The following is an 18,032-nucleotide window of genomic DNA, read 5'->3' as shown; positions in this document are numbered from 1 at the left end:
GATGTAGTTTAAGTAAAATTTTAATGTGAAGTATTTTTTGCAGATGGCTATGTTATGGCACTGTGGTGCTAGGGCTGCTCAGCAGCTCTGGCAATCAGGTGGGTTGTGTTTGCTGCCTGAACTTACACCCGCATTTGATGTTTGTCATTGATAGTATTTTTGTTTTATTCACACCCTAATCCTCACGTCAGGAAGACTTAGTGGCAGAGACACTTGAAATCACAGATTTCTGAGATATCATCAGCCAGAAGCTTCCTGCCTTGCCCAACCTGCCAGTGCAAATGATGGAAGCAAATTCTGTGGTCATTGACTGTCTCCTAAAAATATCTGGCTGTGGCTCTCCAGATTCACAAATCTCAGCAATTATGGCTTAAATCTCTCTGCTTGTTTGCGTCATTGTAAAATAACAAAGTGTTTTACTAGTCCTTTTTTGATGATGAAAAAAATCAGCATTTTCATTAAGTATTAGTGTGGTTGAAGAGAGACAGATCAAGTGAAACTGAAGTGTTTGCTGAACTTGCAGCTGGAAGATGAAATGCAGAAAAGAGAATTAATGCCATCCAGTGAACTATTAATGGTGTTTTTACTTTATCACTGATTCTTTTACTATGAGGAAAGTTTGATATCTGGTAGTTTTTCTTGAATGTCAGTGTCACAGTAACGTTTTTTACCAAAAAAAAAAAAAAAAAAAGTCAGTATGTGGGATTTGCCTAAGTTGCAAAACTTGCAATATTTTATGCTTTAAAACTACTTGGAATTATTTCTATGTGGCAAGAAAATGGAGCGTACTTTAACAGAACACTTTGTTCTACAACTTCATCAGATGAAAATCAGCGTACTGTACAACTCTTTGGAGATTTTTAACCATTCTCATAGCTGAAGGCTTTTTTCCTAGTGTGCTGTTTTGCTATCATCAAAGGATGGAGTGAAGAAAATCTGGAAAGACTTAATTTTGTAGTATCACTGGCATTGCAACCCACAGTGGCATGGTGAGTGTTCTCGATCGATAACTGGGTTTGGGAGAACTCGGGAAAATCATTATAAAATCCTAAGAGTCATTGATTTGTTATAAGGTTGTTAGTCACTTAGCTCCAGCTCTTACTCCGTCCTGCCAGTTGTAAGAGGCTCAGGTTGCCAGAGGTGTTGCTGTGACTTTTCAGGGGGCTTCTACGGATACAAAGCCTCCCCTTCCTCCTCACTCTGTCTTGCGATGTTCTCCTTGATGGGTTTCACAGGGGTGTGTGCAAATGCTGGCCAAGGGCCCAAATTTCAAAACGGGTCCTGCTTGGAAATAATTATTTTGTTTGGGCTCTTTTGTGTGTATATATATATATATATGTATATGTGTGTGTATATATATATATATTTTTTTTTTTTTAGTGTATATATATATATGTGTATATGTATATATATACACACTATATATATACATGTGTATATGTATATATGTGTATATGTATATATACATATATATATATATATACACACTAAAAAAAAATAACATTACTTTTTATAGATTAATGTCTTAGGGTTTTTGCACATTTGTTTTCCTCTTTTCCAATACAGTTCTAAAATATTTACGGCCTTTTGACAGCCAGAAAAAATGTAGCCCTGTTTATAAGCTTTTAAAGCAAGTTTTATGGCAGCCTGGTACATTTTGTATCCGGGGGGAGCTGTAACCTGGTGGTTCCCAAACTGAATTCTTTCAGGTGTCGCTTTGTTCCTTGTGTTGCTTGTAACAACACTTCCCCCTCCCCAAAATCTCATCTTTTCTGTTTGACAAACCAGCTGAGGATGGCCAGCTGTTCCACATGGTTTTTGTCCTGCCATCTTGGGAGGGAGTCTCCCAACAGATGGGCTGCCTGAGAGCTACCCAAGGTGGGGATCTGCTCTGGGATCAGGGGTTGCAACGTGACCTTACCTAGTGGTATTTATTTATTGGCATTTATGCACCCCAGTACTTGTTTGCCTGCTCCCCATGATCTGAAAGTGGTTCTTTTAAATTACTTTCTCATCACAGCATTGAGATCAGTGGCCTTGGCAGGAAGCTTTCCAGATGTTTTTAATCAGTTGTAACAAATGCTTGAAAATATCCAACTGGATCCCTCTTACAAATAGAGCTTTCATCTTAGATTAGTACTATTCCGAGGGGTTTGTTCTGTGGGCTCCCAGTCCTCTAAATAACTGAAGTCATCATTGGCTTTTGGCCATTTGATTTAATGTCCTTGATGCCAGGAAAGTATTCAATAGCAGAGGAGGCAAAATACAAATAACATGAGCAGTAACATATCTATAATCCCTGGATCTTGCTCGTTAAACCCCACTGCCCATCCATGACCACAAGTAAATGGTTTTCTGTGGCAAAACTCACACATTGCTCACACCTTCCTCCCAGCAGAGTTCTCTCTGCAGCTGGTGTACCTGTGTCAAGGCAGCCCAAGAAGCTTCATTGTGTTTCCGAGACTTGTTGACAGTTATTGTTTCAGTGGGAAAGAGACTTCAAAATTACCATTATATGGAGGATTCTGAGGGGGGCGTTTGAACAGGACCTTTGATTATGGTGTTTATAATATTGTCATTTCAACTCTAAAAGCGAGGGAAAAACAGGCATAGGAAGTGCTTAACACATAAGAAACTCCATGTTATCCTATGTACCTTTGGTTGCTATTCTCTGCTGTAATTGGCCATTTTCTTCTTTAGCTGGGAAATGGTCTGTAGAATCAATGCTCTTCTGAGTTCTCACAGCAGCATGTGTGGATCTGCTGGATTCGTTTGTTGTGGCTGAAACTGAATGAACTTGCTGGAGAAAGATGAAAGAGTACAAAGGAACAAAGCAAAGCCTACATATAATTATATATCTGCTTTAAAGAATTGGAGAATTATGAGATAGGAACACCATACATAGGTTTGCAAATGTGTGAAAGCGTTTTATCTTTCTTCTAAACTGTTTATTTCTAGAAGTTTGATAGCAGACATGCCCTTCTAGAGGGAAAATCCGTTCACTATCAAAGGACACACACAGTAAAACGTTGCTGAAATGTTTATTTTGTGGCCATATCACCATCCTGATTAATGGAAATTTATATTATGTGTTGTGAGAGTTGCTAATGCCATTGTAGTCCTTAACGTGCTGTTGAGGTTTCCTAGAACAGGAGGAAGGAAGCAAGGCGCAGGCACTGGGTGCTTCATGGCCATGGTTCCATGGTGGCCGCACTCCATGGGGTGTGGGATGGGCGCTGCTCTGCCCCGGGACACTGCCGACATTCCAAGCATCTGCCCATCCCATGCCCACCAGTGGCTTCTGCTGACTCCGCAAGCGTATTGTCCTGTTTCATTTTACCACATGAGTGGCAAAAGCCACTGGGGAGCTGGGATTTGGCTGTTGTACTGGAAGCTCTTCGAGCAGGGTGAGCCAAATGTATGCAACACAGTTTAAAATACCCTGGTGGCGGTTCCTGATTATTTTGCCTCTCCATTCCCCCATTCTCTGCCCGCAAACTCTTGTGCTCAGTCGGAGGTTTTCCCAATGTGAGGAGGGGACTGCTGTCTGCATGGCTGCGTGATGGGGTATCTGTGGTGGGTTGCCCTTGCTGCAGAGGTGACCCTGGGGGGAAGTGAGCCCCTGGCCCCCAACTTGCTACTGGAGGTGGGGGCCCAGTGGGTGCAGGGAGTGGGAGCCGCTGCTTTCAGCAGCCCTGATGTCCTGCTGGGGCACAGCTCTTGTTCATGCTCAGTGATCACAGCCATGGGAGCCTGCAAAGGTCTGCCCTGGTGGGGCCAGAAAGCAGAGGAGACCTGCCACCACGGGTAGCAAGGTCTTGTCAGCAGATGGGAGGATTTCCCAGCTGCTGGTGACCTCTGACGCTCTGGCACACCGGTCTTGGAGGAGGGTGCAACAAATGACATCCACCTGCCTGGTTGTCATCAGTATGTGAGTCAGGAGCCACCAAGAGCACAAGCTCGTGCCTTTTCTCCAGCTGTTCCCATCCTCAGCCACCGTCTCAGGGTGCTGGGTGACCAGGCAGTGGTGAGCTGTTCCCTCCTTGCCACCCAGCTCCGCTGTGTGTACCTGCTGGGGTGCAAATGTGCCTCCCCCAAACCCACCTGCCTGCCGTGTGTGTCCCCATGCTCCAGCGAGTACAGGCTGCACAGCAGCTACCATGGAGTTGTGTTGTGAATGAGGAAGTTTATAGCAAAAATAGGAAATCTGGCACTTCCTTAAGAAAAAAAAAAAAAGGTAATGATTGTTTTATTCCAAAAGTTATGTTTGTGAGAGCAGCTCTCAGCAAAGGCTGAGTAATACAGCCAAGTACTTACAATGGCGTAGCTAAAAATTCTTGTGTGGGGATTTTTTTGCCCTGATAATCAGCATGCAGCTGCTGCTCCTTACCATGTGAGGTTCTGCGGGCACCACTGTATAGGTGGGGTGGTACTTCACACCACCCCTGCTCCATCTCTCACTCAAGAGACAGCTCCTGTAGTTTAAGGCTTCAGCCTCTAATTGTCCCCTGCGCAGTGGTCAGTCCTGAGTTCGCAAGCTCTGTTTCCTCCTGCCTCCCCCTCCCTCAGCAACACCCTGTGGCCTCATTCACAAAAGGACACGTCATCTCTTTGCTCATCGGTGATTTTTTTGGACACCCTGTATTAAATTTTTGCTGCGGTTGTATTGGCAGGGCAGTGGAGTTGCAACATGACCGAAAGGCTGGAGAGGGGGCTTGTTGCAACACCAAAGGCTGGTGTCCAGATGGGGTTAGTGCTGGTCACAGGCTCATAAAACAGCTTAGAGAGCCACTTGAGGGCAGCTGGTCCTACCCATGCCCTTGGAGCGGGGCCTGATTCTGAACTTGATCCAGCTTCAAAACTAGATCTTGTTGCTCGAGGTCCTGATTTTTCAAAAGAAAAACACACAACAACTCTGTTGCAACCGGACCTGTTATACCAAGGTTTCCCACAGACTTTTATCTCCCAGCTGGTTGACTCTACTGCATGATCAAGGTGTGAGCTCTGCCTGATGCTTTCAAGCTCTTGTTTCCCCAGGAGAAGAGCGACTGGGCATTGCCATCATGTCTTTGGGTCCTAAAAATACATGGTCTTAAAAATCCAACAGTCTTTAATAAGAGCCTGGGGAGTTGTCCCATTGTCTGGGGAGCTGTCCCAGCTGGGTCAGTGCTCACCCCCTGGCTGGCACACCAGCAATCCTCTATAGGCGTAATTAGTCTGCAACAGGGATTGTTACTGGACAGTCACTAATGCACACCCCTCCCTGGATGCATGTTGCTCAGGTGCGCTCTGTGTTTGAAGGCATGTTCCCAGCATCTGATACCTGTCCAGGCTGTAACCAGGGTATCACCAGAGCTGTTTGTAACATCAAGATGGGATTTGTCTCTTTCTCCACAAGAAGCCATGAGTCCCGCCATTTTCCATAGTCCTGGAAAATTAGTTTTTTACTACAGTACTGGGCCAACTACCTGTTGGGCTGGGTTCTTTTTTCTTCCAGAAACAGTCCTGTAATGCTGAAGGAGATCCATTGACGACTTGGTTTGCCAGCAGCATCTCAGAGCACCTGTGCCAAGGGTGACCACTGTGGGACAGCCACCTGGGGGATCTGTTGGGGTGGTAGTGCTCGGGGGCTGGCAGGATCCCCACTTTCTCTTCATGTCTAAAAGTGACACTTGGCAGCAGTGTGGGGAGCACTCTTGGTACCACTGAAGCCGTGGGGTGAGGTGCATCAGCAGACAGGGTGTTTTGGGCACAGGCCTGGGCAATGTGGGGTCCTGGTGTGTGACTCTGCATGCTGCAAACATTGCAGAGCTGCATCATGCTCCTTGGCAGGGTATCTGTTGCTTTCATGTTCCCGAGCTGGAATTTGGCTCTGGCACCGGAACCCATGTCTCCTCTGAGGACAACAATGCTGCTGCCTCAATGGTGCTTTGCTTTGAGCTCCAAAGCTCCCTGGAGGGTGACACCTGTTTCCTTCACAGGGTCTGGGAGGGCTTTGTGAGCCCAAGAAAACCCACCACAGGTGACACCACAGGTGACATGAAATCCCCTCTCTTGGCCCGTGCTTCAATCCTGCATCGCCCAGCCACACATCTTACAAAAAAAGCTGTTAGTGGTCATTTAACCCTCAGGCTTCCCAGCGTGCAGATGAAGCCAACTGGATGCTTTCCACACCTGGTTTCGCTCCTTGCTCACGTACAGTTTTGCTTTCCCAGGCTTTGCCCTCACCCCCACTTGCCCCCAGCCCTGCCCGCACCTTCTATCACTTCTCTCTGGCCCCCAGGGCACCAGCACGCTGGCCCAATGATCACAGGTACCTCCTGCGAAATCGCTGGGGTGACACTGGGGATTTTTGGCCACAGCATCACACCGGCATTAGATGCCACACCTCAGTGGCTGCTGATAAAAGGTGCGAGTTTTGGAAGGATTTATTATATTTACTGCTTCCTGCAGCCTCAGCCGGGGATTCCCAGTGGTGAACTCTGGATCATTTTAAAGGCAGGACCAGGGAGCTAGAACAGCCGCACCAGCAGTGCACATTGCCCTCCAGGGAGTTTAGGTGTTAATGCTGGGTTATGTCATTTTCAAAAACATGTAATTCCCCAGCCATGCATGTAGCCTGAACCTAATAGTTACGGCCAAACAACTTGTAAGCTCTCCTTTGTGATGTTTTTCCTCTTAGGCTGCTCTTCTGGGCAGTTGCACAGATTTTACTGCTGAAACTTCATCCTGCTGCCAGCCCTGAATGCCCCCAACCCCCCATAGTGCCATAGTGCTGCTGCCCTATGGCACCCTCCTCAATAATATTTCTGTCCTTAGCCTCAAAATGAAGTAGATATCAGCTGCAGCATTTCTGCTTCTTTTTTTTTAATTATTATTTTTCGGTTTACACATCCCACTAATAACCAGGCAAATCCAATTTCTTCTTACCATTGCTCCTGTTCCAGTAAAGCAGACCTGCCACTGAAATGAGCCTGACTCAATGCGCATGCTGTTTAATGGGCATATGCTGTGTTTTTCCATAAAAATGTGATTTGCATGGGCTTGTGTCAGGTAAATAAGCTCCCCATTAATTTTCTGGTTTCTGTGCTGGATCTTTTCTCCACAGAGGGTGCCATTGCAGAAAGATCGAAATAATTCAGTGCCTATTTCTCAGGTTTTTCATTGTTTTCATTCTAATTTTCAGGCTGGTGGGAACAGTGAACATTTGAGAATGAAGTGAACCACTAATTGGTAGCTTTCCCCAGTTAGACTTGGAAAGTTTATGCAAAAAGAATAAAATAGCAACCCAAAGTCAGACTATAAACAAATCAGTCAAAAGAACAGCTCCTGAGTGAAACCTGACCTCCCAGTTTGGAGCAAAAGCTGCTTTCCCTGCCCTGCTGAGTTACTCCCGGTGTTGGGACTCATGATATGGCTTTGCCACCATGTTTGAGGATACATTAAATTGGCATTCACTATTAAGCACTTCTTTTTTTTTCTCAAAACACATTCCCTGAAGCTGTGAAATGCTCCAGACTGGGAATCGGGCTCTTCTCTGTCACCCATGGAAATCTTCCACTGCCCGCCTGCAGCCTGTGGCAGCAGGTAGGGAGAGAATTCAGGAGATAATCTGGTCTGTTAAGTCGTTTACAGGCAAATAGGCAAAGGTAACAGAAAATTAAATTGCTTTTTTTCACTTTAGTACAGAGGAATTTTTTTCCTTCAGGGTTGTAAAAGTAGTTGAGAAAACTGGGAGTTGGGAAAAGTGAAGTATTTCGCAGTTTTTCTCCAAAGAAGGGACCAACGTCTAAGTTAGACTGGTTTCTGCTGATCCGCTGCCACTTTGGTTGCTTCATCACCAGGAATAAGCACCCCTGTTTTCAGCTGGGAACCACAAAGCAGGACTATCAAATGGAAAATGCGCGTGGATGAAGTGAGCAAAACAACAGGGAAAGGACCTGTGGTGCCCAGTGACAGGGCCAGAGGCAATGGGCACCAAATGGAACACAGGAACATCAGGAAACACCTCTGAACATCAGGAAACACCTTTTCACTACGAGGATGACCAAGCGTTGGCACAGGTTGCCCACGGAGGTTGTGGAAGCTCAATCCCTGGAGATACTCAAAAGCTGTCTGGACATGGTCCTGGACAACTGGCTCCAGGTGGCCCTGCTTGAGCAAGGGGGGTGGACCAGATGCCCTCCGTAGGTGTCTTCCAACCTCAACCACACTTCCACTCATCTCCTCAACCACCCTAGGATGTGCTAATTTTACCTAGGCTTGAGCAAAGTGAAAGTCTGGTTGGAAGACTAACTGCTGTGTTCTGTTCTGATGCCAGATTCATAACTAAAACCTCACAGGAGCTTACAGATAAAGAATGAAGAAAGAAAATACACAAATTTTAGGCAGTATTAACTGCCAGACAAATAACTTACAAAAATAGGTCTGCTGGAGGTAAGCTGGCTTGTGGGCCCCAGGCTCTTCAGGAGGGAGTTTGACCAGGGCTCAGCATTTTGGTGACAGCCAGAACAGGGCCCTGTGCTGGGGAAGGGGCAGCCCTTGGGAGCCCCTGCCCTCGGCCCTGCTCACCCTGTGGTGGAGCCCAGCTCACCCTCTGCAATCAAATGGTGGCCTCTGCTTTACTAGGATGGCTTGTCAGCAGGAGGAATTGTTTGGAGGTAGGTCAGTTCCCCTTTCTTTCTGACCTTATTAACAGGGACATTAACAAAGTTGAGATGTTTGATGCTTTCTTCGCCTCAGTGTTCAACGCTGATGATGGACTTGAGGGCCTCCATAACCCTGGGCTGGAAAACCGTGGCTGCGAGAATGATAAACTCCCAATCAATCCTGAACTTGTACGGATCTGCTACTCCAGCCAGATTGCTACAAGTCAATGTGGCCTGATGGGATCCATGTAAGGGTGCTTAAAGAGCTGGCTGACATCGTAGCTAGATGTCTCCCTGTGATTTTTCAACGGTCTTGGGAATCTGGGGAGGTCCTGGAAGATTGGAACCTGGCAAACGTTGTCCCAATCTACAAGAAGGGCAACAGGGATGACCTTGGCAACTACAGGCCTGTCAGCCTCACTTCTCTGCCTGGCAAAATCATGGAGAAGAGTGTTCTGGGAGTTATTGAAAAACAGCTGAACAACAACAACGCAGTCGTTGGTCCCAGCCAGCACGGGTTCACGAGGGGAAAGTCTTGTCTGACCAACTTAATTTCATTCTACAACAAGGTTACCCACCTAGTTGACCAAGGGAAGCCTGCTGATGTGATCTTTTCGGATTTCAGTAAAGCCTTTAATACTGTCTCTCACAGTATCCTCCTGGACAAGATGTCCAGCATACAGCTGAATGAACACACAGTGCAGTGGGGGAGCAATTGGTTGATGGGCTGGGCTCAAAGGGTTCTAGTAAATGGGGTTACGTCAGGCTGGTCACCAGTCACTAGTGGGGTTCCACAGGGATCCATATTAGGGCCAGCACTCTTCAATGTCTTTGTAACTGACTTAGACTCAGGACTTGAGGGATTGCTTTGTAAGTTTGCTCATGACACAAAACTGAGAGGAGCTGTTGACACTCTCAAGGGCAGAGGGGCCCTGCAGAGGGATCTGGACAAACTGGAGAACTGAGCAATCACCAACCACATGAAGTTCAACAAGGGCAAGTGCTGGATTTTGCACCTGGGACACGGCAACCCTGTCTCTACACACAGACTGGGGGACAAGATGCTGGAGAGCAGCTCTGTGGAGAGGGATCTGGGGGTTCTGGTCGACGGCAAGTTGAACATGAGCCAACAGTGTCCCTGGCAGCCAAGAGGGCCACCCGTGTCCTGGGTGCATCCAGCACAGCATTGCCAGCTGGGCCAGGGAGGTGATTGTCCCGCTCTGCTCTGCACTGGTGCGGCCTCACCTGGAGCACTGTGTGCAGTTCTGGGCAACACAGGATAAAAAGGATATAAAGCTACTGGAGAGTGTCCAGAAGAGGGCTACAAAGTTGGTGAAGGGTTTGGAAAAGAAGTCATATGAGGAGCAGCTGAAGTCACTTGTTTTGTTCAGCCTGGAGAAGAGGAGACTGAGGGGAGGTCTCATGGCGGCTACAGCTTCCTCACAAGGGGAGGAGGAGGGACAGACATTGATCTCTTCTCTCTGGTGACCAGTGACAGAACTGAGGGAATGTCAGGAAGATGTGCCAGGGGAGGTTTAGGTTGGACATGAGGAAAAGGTTCTTCCCCCAGAGGGTGGTGGAGCACTGGAACAGGCTCCCCAGGGAGGTGTCACGGCCCCAAGCCTGACAGTGTTCAAGAAGAGACTGGACAACGCCCTCAGACACATGGTGTGAACTGTGGGGTTGTCATATGCAGGGACAGGAGTTGGACTCGATGATCCTTGTGGGTCCCTTCCGACTCAGGACATTCTGTGATTCTGTGATTCCCTGACCAGGAAATGGGTGGCACCTGCCCCCATGAGCCAGGAGGAAGGAGCGAGCCAGCTCCTGCCCAGAGCTGTCCCACACAGCGCTGGCGAAAGGAAAACCTGCATTCCACCACCCTCAGGACAAAAGCATGGGGTTTCTTCCAGACCAAAATCTATTCATCAATATTGGGCAGTGGCACAGGCTATGATGACTTTCTACTGGAAGGGTTGGAGAGCTGAGTCCCAGCGGGCACACAGCCCGGCTCCTGGGCTGCACCGTGGGTTTCACGTGGTTTCCCAGCACCACGGCGACCTCAGCTTTCCGTCCGCCTCTTAAGCCCCTCTTCCTTCCACTAATAGGATGCTAATCACTGCTAAGATTTTTCCAGTTGAGCACAGGATTGTGCCTTAGTCATCCGAGCAAGCCCCCTTCCTCCCATTAAAGTTTTCCCATGCTTAATTTGACTTTGTATCAGTAGGAAATGACAAGTCATGTCATTTTATTTCCAAGCGTTTCATACTACTGCACTGTACCTAGATGCAGAGCATCTGAGCGGGAAAGCACAATGAACCCATGAAGTATTACCAATAGGAAGTGATGCTTTTCCTCCTTTTGTTCAGTAAATTCCCTGTGGATTGCAGTTAAAATGTCGGAGACATTTTATTTAAAGACAGGAAGGTTGTGTTTTGAACTTAGATACATTTCTGATTTAATTTTCTGTCCGACTGAAACCAAATCTGACTAGTCTGAACAATTTCGAAGTGAAGATTCTGAACTTAAAAAAAAATCTTGAGAATTTAACCTTCAATCAAATGCTGGCTCTAAACCACCCTTTAATATCGGAAAAACTGACACAGCGTTTCACTTGGGATGTAAGTAATTCTTAGTACATATCAACTTACAGGGCCTTTTATGAGAGCATTTTCAAGCATTTTCAAGCTTGCGCTTCACACATTTGCCAGCATGGATAGCAGCAGGATTGCATCTCAGGCAGGTATCCTCTGGTGCTTGAATGGTGACCTTTTCCTTAACAAGAGGGTACTGAAGGTCTCGAATGCAGATTGATTTTTGCCTTTATGTCCATGCCGCAGCGATGGGCTGGCCAACTCTTGGTTGTGCGCTTTAAAGCAGCAGCTGTAGACGCCAAGAGGTATTGTGAAATCTCTGCACACTGAAGTGTGCCTGACTTCAGGTGCAGTTAACATCCAGAGGACTGCTACTAAGGAAACTAATTCTCAAACCCTGAACATTTTCACTGTAATACTAGGCACTTCTTTGCAGTTCAGTTTCCAGACTTCACAGCCCAGAGGGACCCTTCTTTCACGTCTGTCTTCTAAGCAATTGCATCAGCTGGACTCAAGGAAGCAGAATTTAACCCCCTTGGAATCAAGATCACTGTTACCAGAGGAAAGGGATTTATTGGGGAATGGTTTGGTTAATAAAACACCAGAAAATCTTCAAGAACGTTTGTTTAACTTCACTTTGTCCTGCTCACTCTATTAATAATATTCATATTTCTCATCAACAGAGCATATTCTCATATAATTTATGAGCCGCAACACACTAACTGGTGACAAGTGCCATGTCCTAATACAGATGTTTCTCCGTGTTATGCTGCTTAAATATTTTTGTCCTGTTTTAATATTCCTTAACCTGCATATGGCAATTGGTCCCAAATTACAATGAAAAGTAATCCATAACTTAGCTTTAAACTATGAAAGCTGGTAAACATGTTTTTCAACAAATTATTTATAGACGGTCAAGGGTTTGAAACTCTCCTTTTATTGCATATATTTCTTCTTACTTTACAAATAATTATATGCACTCATACAAACGCTCCTTCACAGAAGGTACATTTCTTTTTTTTTAAAAAAAGAGCTAAGGCATCATCCAAAATAAGCCATTTATTGTTCATTAATATAAAATGTATTCATATTTCTAGGAGGTGTCATATCCAAACCACTGTTCATCCAAATTTCTTGCATTATTTGCTCCCTGCGCTCTATCCTTTCAGCCAATTCTGCTGCCGCTGCTGAATTATAACCTGAGTAAGAAGGTCTGTAAAGTCCCGTTATCTCATCCTGGGCATCCAAATCAGAGGAATCTTCCTCCTCCTCCTCATTTTCACTGTTCTCGTACACTCTGTCACTTTCTGGCACTAACTGATCCTTCTTCCTGTGCAATTTCTGGAAGTCACTCGAGCACGACACGCGGATCACCAAAGCACACAGCGTGAAGATTAATCCCACACAAACGCTGGACACAAAGAGGAGAGCGGCTCTTTCAAGGTGATCTGAAATCAGAAAGCCAGTGCTTAAACACTTTACAAACTCTGCCAAAGCCCAGCTACAATGAGAGTTAGCTCCCATTTCCAAAGCACCCCGTGTTACGCAGCCATAACGATGCGGGGGTGCTTGGGGGGGTCAGGGGAGGAGGCTTGTTCTGTCATGCCCTGAAACCACCCTGCACTTGCAGTTTGAACACTGCCATCCCTGCCTCTTCCAATTACTGTGCAAAAATCCCAGCCTCTTAATAACATTATAAAATAACAACATTGTCCTGTCTTTTTATTAGCAGCTTCCTAGCATTCTCAACCAGCTACCAGAAGCATATCCTTTTTTTTTCCCAGCCATCCTGCCAAAATGGGCCTTACCCTTGTGAAGAGGGGGCATGGGAAAAGCAACTCTGGGCTCTGCGAAGCTACGGCAGCATCTCTAGGCCCAGGCTGGGTAGGCAGTGTTTTAACTCCTTGAGACAGTCAGAGATCACTTCTCAGTACAGCAACAAGTAAGAGAGATGTGGAAACGGCCTTTCTGGATGGGTTGTGAAATCCGGCCCTGGCTGCTGGGGGTGTTGCTGGGAGGTCTCAAGGGTGGTGGGGTCTGGGGGTTTGAGGACAGCCTGTCTCGCTGTGCCGCCAGGTTGCGGCCGCCTGTTGTTGCTGGTGGGGGAAGCCCTGCAAAGGCTGTGGGATGACGCTCAACAGCTGCGTGGTTCTTGCCATTTTCTAGAAGAGTAGCAGTCTTCACTCCAGAATCACAGAATGGTTGGGGCTGGAAGGGACCTCTGGAGATCATCCAGTCCAACCCATCTGCCAAAGCAGGTTCACCCAGAGCAGATCGCACAGGAATGTGTCCAGATGGGTCTTGAATGTCTCCAGAGAAGGAGACTCCACAACCTCTATGGGCAGCCCGTTCATTTCTCAACATCAGCCTTTGCTCACTTCTAAAATTTGTGACTTCTCCTATGGTGTTAGAGATCTGCGGATCACAAATTTATCTGCCTGAACAAAATTTGCCTTAGTGCTGCTAAGTCACAAAACCTGCCACGTCCCATACCAGAGATGGCTGGGTTTGGTGGTTTTTTTGGTTGTTGTTGTTTGTTTTTTTTTGTTTTTGTTGTTGTTGTTGTGCGCGTGTGTGGTTTGCTTTTTGTTTTTGGTTTTTTTTTTAAATGCCCCTCAGTGATCCTCATATGCATGCAAACCAACATTTCCTAAAATGGATGTCTCCAGCATTGCTCCCAGATCAGGACCAGGTTTCCAAAAAAACTGAGCAACCGACAGTCCCCATTAAAAATACTCATTAAAAAAAACTCTTGGCTGCAGTGTCTAAAAGAGTTTGGCTCCTTCAAGATGGAAAATATTCTATAAATATCAATTATGCTGCGATTGTCCCATCTGCAAGACCATGATTATATTGTAATAATACCATTACTATAAACATGGGATTACCAGTCATGACCTTCTGAAGTGATCCTCCCTTTTCCCCAAATGCCACCACCTAACGAACCAAACAATCTCAGCCTCATTTTCCTACCTCTAATGTATGCAAACGTAGCCAAGGAGCTGCTAACAAAAATTCCATCTTTCTTTGGAAGTCTTGATTCCTTTGGATCAAGGTCGACACCTGTGACACAAGGTGGTAAAGCACATTAAATCACATCATAGATGACGAAGCTACTGAACTGATATTCTCCTAATAACTTTTAAACTAGCAAGCACACCTAAAACACAGGCAGGGTAGTGCTGTGCGGTAGGAACCTTGCGGAACATTAGACCGAACAATGGTTGATAAATAAAATAAATATTGAAATATATTGAAAATATTGAATATCTAGAAAATGGCAAATTCATTTAAAAGAATCTATTACCAAATGAAAGCCCTTGCCTATTCCCATTAAGATTTCTGAAATAATTTTACTTCATTGAGCTTCACAGCTCTCAAGTGGACTTCCCAGCAGGACACTCCTGTTATTGATGACAACAAATATGCGGCAGCCACATCATTAATTTTGTTTGTCTTTAGAAGAGTAGGTGTTGGCATAACTCTTAATAGAGTCCTAACCCTGAAACAATTATAGTGTCATTGTTACTCTTTCCATGGTTCAATCAAGGTTAGCAGACAGCACGCTAGTTATGGGTAGTTCTGGAGGGGTCACTTGTTTTGAAGTGGTGCTGTGACAGCAGCTATTTCAGCAGGGTTTCCATTACCTTGTCCCATGTCCCTCAGACCAAGCTCTGCAGTGGGAACAAGTCCTATTTCAATCAAAGACAAAGGAAAGCAGCAAACCATATTTTTTTGATAGTACGTACCATCATTCTGTTTGACAGAAGACTTACTATCAGTGACCAGGGGGTTGACAGCTGTGAGGATAAGTTTAGGAACTGAAAAGATGAAAGACAAATTGTTTACTGTCAGTTTTAGGAACCAGATTCCCAGTTAATTACCAACCCCACTGTCAACCCTGGGTTTATTAACTGCGTTTCTGATGGTGGTACTGAGGGGATTGGAGCAGGTGGCTCCACTGCTCAGAAATCAGAGTGGGCAGCTGTGCCTGGAGCCAGCGAGGGCAAATACCAGCCCTGCCGGTGTGTGAGCCTGGCCCGGTGCTGCAGCCGGCCTGAGCTTCCTCGGTGGCGCAGAGATGCTGCCTTGTGCCCGAAATCCAGGAGTGTTTGCAGAGGTGGTGCGTGGTGCAGCCCCAGGCAGAGCTGTGCTGCTTATCCCACCCTACCAGCCCTGGCTGGGGCTGCTGCTGGGTCACCTTGACTTTTACTAACCCAGTTGTCCTCGAACCATGACGGCTGGCAAATGCCCCAGAAGAGGGGCTGTGCTAAGTGACATGTCCTCCTCCCTCCACCAGCCCGTACAGATCTGGAGCACCAGGAGGCACAGCACTAGGATGCTGCGGCACAGGATCACAGAGTCACAGAATGGTTGGGGTTGGAAGGGACCTCTGGAGATCATCTAGTCCAACCCAACTGCTAAAGCAGGTTCACCCAGAGCAGATTGCACAGGATGGTGGCAAAGAGCACGCTGCTCGCAGGGTTAGCGGCGGTGGGAAGGGAAAGGAGGTGGAAAAGGGAATAAAGTAACTGGGAAGAAGACTGGAAGGAAGGTGAGGTGAGCAGGGAAGGGAGAAAAAGGCAAGTGTGGCTGGCAAGAGTGAGCGTGAGGGATGGGATGCACAGGGAGAAGGCTAGTAATATTCACCTAAAGACCAGCAAAACACCAAAGGAACAGACACTGAATGCTGTCATCTCCTGCCAGAGGCCAGTAAGGGCAGCTCTGGATTCACACACCAGGCCCTGGGCCACCTGGAGCTCCAGAACATCAGTGCAGCTGCACACAATGCAGGGATCTGCCCCATTGGTTTCGGCCCCCCCCCCTTTTTTTTTTATCCCATGAGGGATGTGCCAACCGGTGCATAGGAGACAATATTGGCCAACAACTGGACTAAACTGTGTCTAGAGACTGTTTTTCAATGAAGATAGTTCACTGGAATTCTCAGAAAAATGTTTATTCTTAGAGAAATGTCTGCACATCCTCTGAGACAAATGGTCACTGGGGGGCAAGGTGCTCAGGACGGGATGAGATGCACTGTGTGGGAGTGGGTTGTGCCCTTCTCACTTCATTAATTTTTTTCTCCTGATAAGTTTTCACACTCTTCTTCAAATAATTAAAAGAGCTAAAAGCAGGTGCATCATGCAAACATCGAGAGTTCACATATTCTGTGTTAGATGAATGGGCCTTTCAGATACCCAGATCTTGGCACCTGTTCCCTGTACTACGTGAAGGAAGACTGACTGATTTTCAGGCTGATGTGAAGGGGGAGGAAAAGGAAGAAATGTCAAGTATGAAGCTCACCTCTATCCCACATAGAAACATTTACCAAGAAGTAGCATTAGGGAAAGTTAAATGGAACAGAAGAGACTGAGGTTTGGGGCTTAGCATGGTTTGCCTTTGAAAAACAACTAAAAATAGCACTCTTTCTGAACAGAACTTTTCTTTGTGTGTGGGCTCAAAGTCCTTTCCTGATGAAGGAATTTTTCTGGGACTCTTAGCTCCTGTTTGCAAAAGAAGGCCAACAGAGATAGGGGAGAATGAGCTCATTTCTATTTTGGCTTGTACCTCATCAGAATTCTGAACCGTTTTCCAGCAGCAGAGCGCTTTTGTTGGTGCATGAGGCAGACAGTGAGCAGGTTGGTTTGTGTTCAGACCGCACTTTGAATTTGCAGGCCTGGTTGTTATGATAATGTGCGTGTGTTATGAACGACATCCTGGGAGGACACACCAGACCCAGAGCCTTTGTGTGACCTGAAGCTTCTGTCGCATGGCCTGGTGCCCACCAGGGGCTCCTTCACTGTGCTGATGCTCTTCCTGCTCCCCTCCCAGGGCTTTGCTTGCTACGGGACTGAATCCTTTCCCCATGTCTTCCCATAACGTTTGAACAGCTATTTAATACACCATTCAAATACTTGCTGTAGGGGGATGCTCAGTTCAAAACAGCATGGACAAAAAAGGGCCTTGACTGCACGTATTTGTTATGGCTTCGTTTCAGACACGAGGACTTTAACTAGCACAGGCTGCATCAGGTCGCTGAACAGAGTAACTGCTACTACCATGAGGAATTTTTATCAAGATAATCACATCTGTGCTACAACTTGTGCCAGCTCTACTTTGTCAAGTAGGGTTGGAGGCAGTCACCTACGGAGAGCTGCCAAAGGCACCCACAGACGGATTTTGAGTGGCATCCAAGGAGTGCAGATACAGGCTCCTGATGTCCAGCCTCAGCAAGAGCCAGGAAGATGTCACCTCATGCAAACATGAGATGATGCTGAGCAGGTCATCAGGAGCACTGAGCCTGCAAGAAACCAGCACCTCCTGGCTCCTGTGAAGTTTCTTCTAGCAGGAACTAACTGCAAAAATAGAAATGCAACCAGGCAAACCAGCCCTAAACAGTTGCTGACCACTGAGGTGGGGAGTATGATTTTTTTTGACATTCCTGACCAAGATGGAAATACTTTCAAATGTGGCACAGACCTCAGAGAATGTGGTCTGCTCTGTTGTGCTCCTGTCACTTCAGGGGGAGGCCTATTTACCTTATCTTGGGAAGCATCAGGTTGGTTAGCAGAGATGTTCTAGTGAGGGAAAAGAATATAAAATGTTATTCTGGAATATGGCCAAACTCTTCCCATGTTCACTAGATAATCTGTGAAATAATTAGACCTGCAAATAATTGGCTAGTGCTTCAGATTGCACAGCTCAGTAGGATCTGGCAGAAGAAGACGACTTCAAAATGTGCCAGTAACACACAAGAACACTATTTATTACCCATGTGTTTTTGCAAAAC

The 18,032-nt window shown here is 46.4% G+C and overlaps 1 protein-coding gene across 3 annotated transcripts in view; it reads right to left on the bottom strand.

The window, feature by feature from the left end:
• Nucleotides 1-12,158: 12,158 nt before the first annotated feature.
• Nucleotides 12,159-18,032, bottom strand: part of EVA1C (eva-1 homolog C) — a 41,086-nt gene continuing 35,212 nt past the window's right edge. For all 3 annotated transcript variants that reach the window (XM_065066428.1, XM_065066412.1, XM_065066420.1), the window contains 3 exons: nucleotides 14,992-15,063; nucleotides 14,216-14,305; nucleotides 12,159-12,690 (listed from right to left, as the gene is read on the bottom strand). In XM_065066428.1, the coding sequence (XP_064922500.1) occupies nucleotides 12,302-12,690; nucleotides 14,216-14,305; nucleotides 14,992-15,063 (551 nt within the window). In that variant the 3' untranslated portion in view covers nucleotides 12,159-12,301. The remainder of the gene's footprint in view (nucleotides 12,691-14,215; nucleotides 14,306-14,991; nucleotides 15,064-18,032) is intronic.

Source organism: Columba livia, chromosome 1, assembly GCF_036013475.1.
Source record: "Columba livia isolate bColLiv1 breed racing homer chromosome 1, bColLiv1.pat.W.v2, whole genome shotgun sequence".
NCBI lineage: Eukaryota > Metazoa > Chordata > Aves > Columbiformes > Columbidae > Columba > Columba livia.
This window is presented reverse-complemented; position numbering and strand designations above follow the sequence as displayed.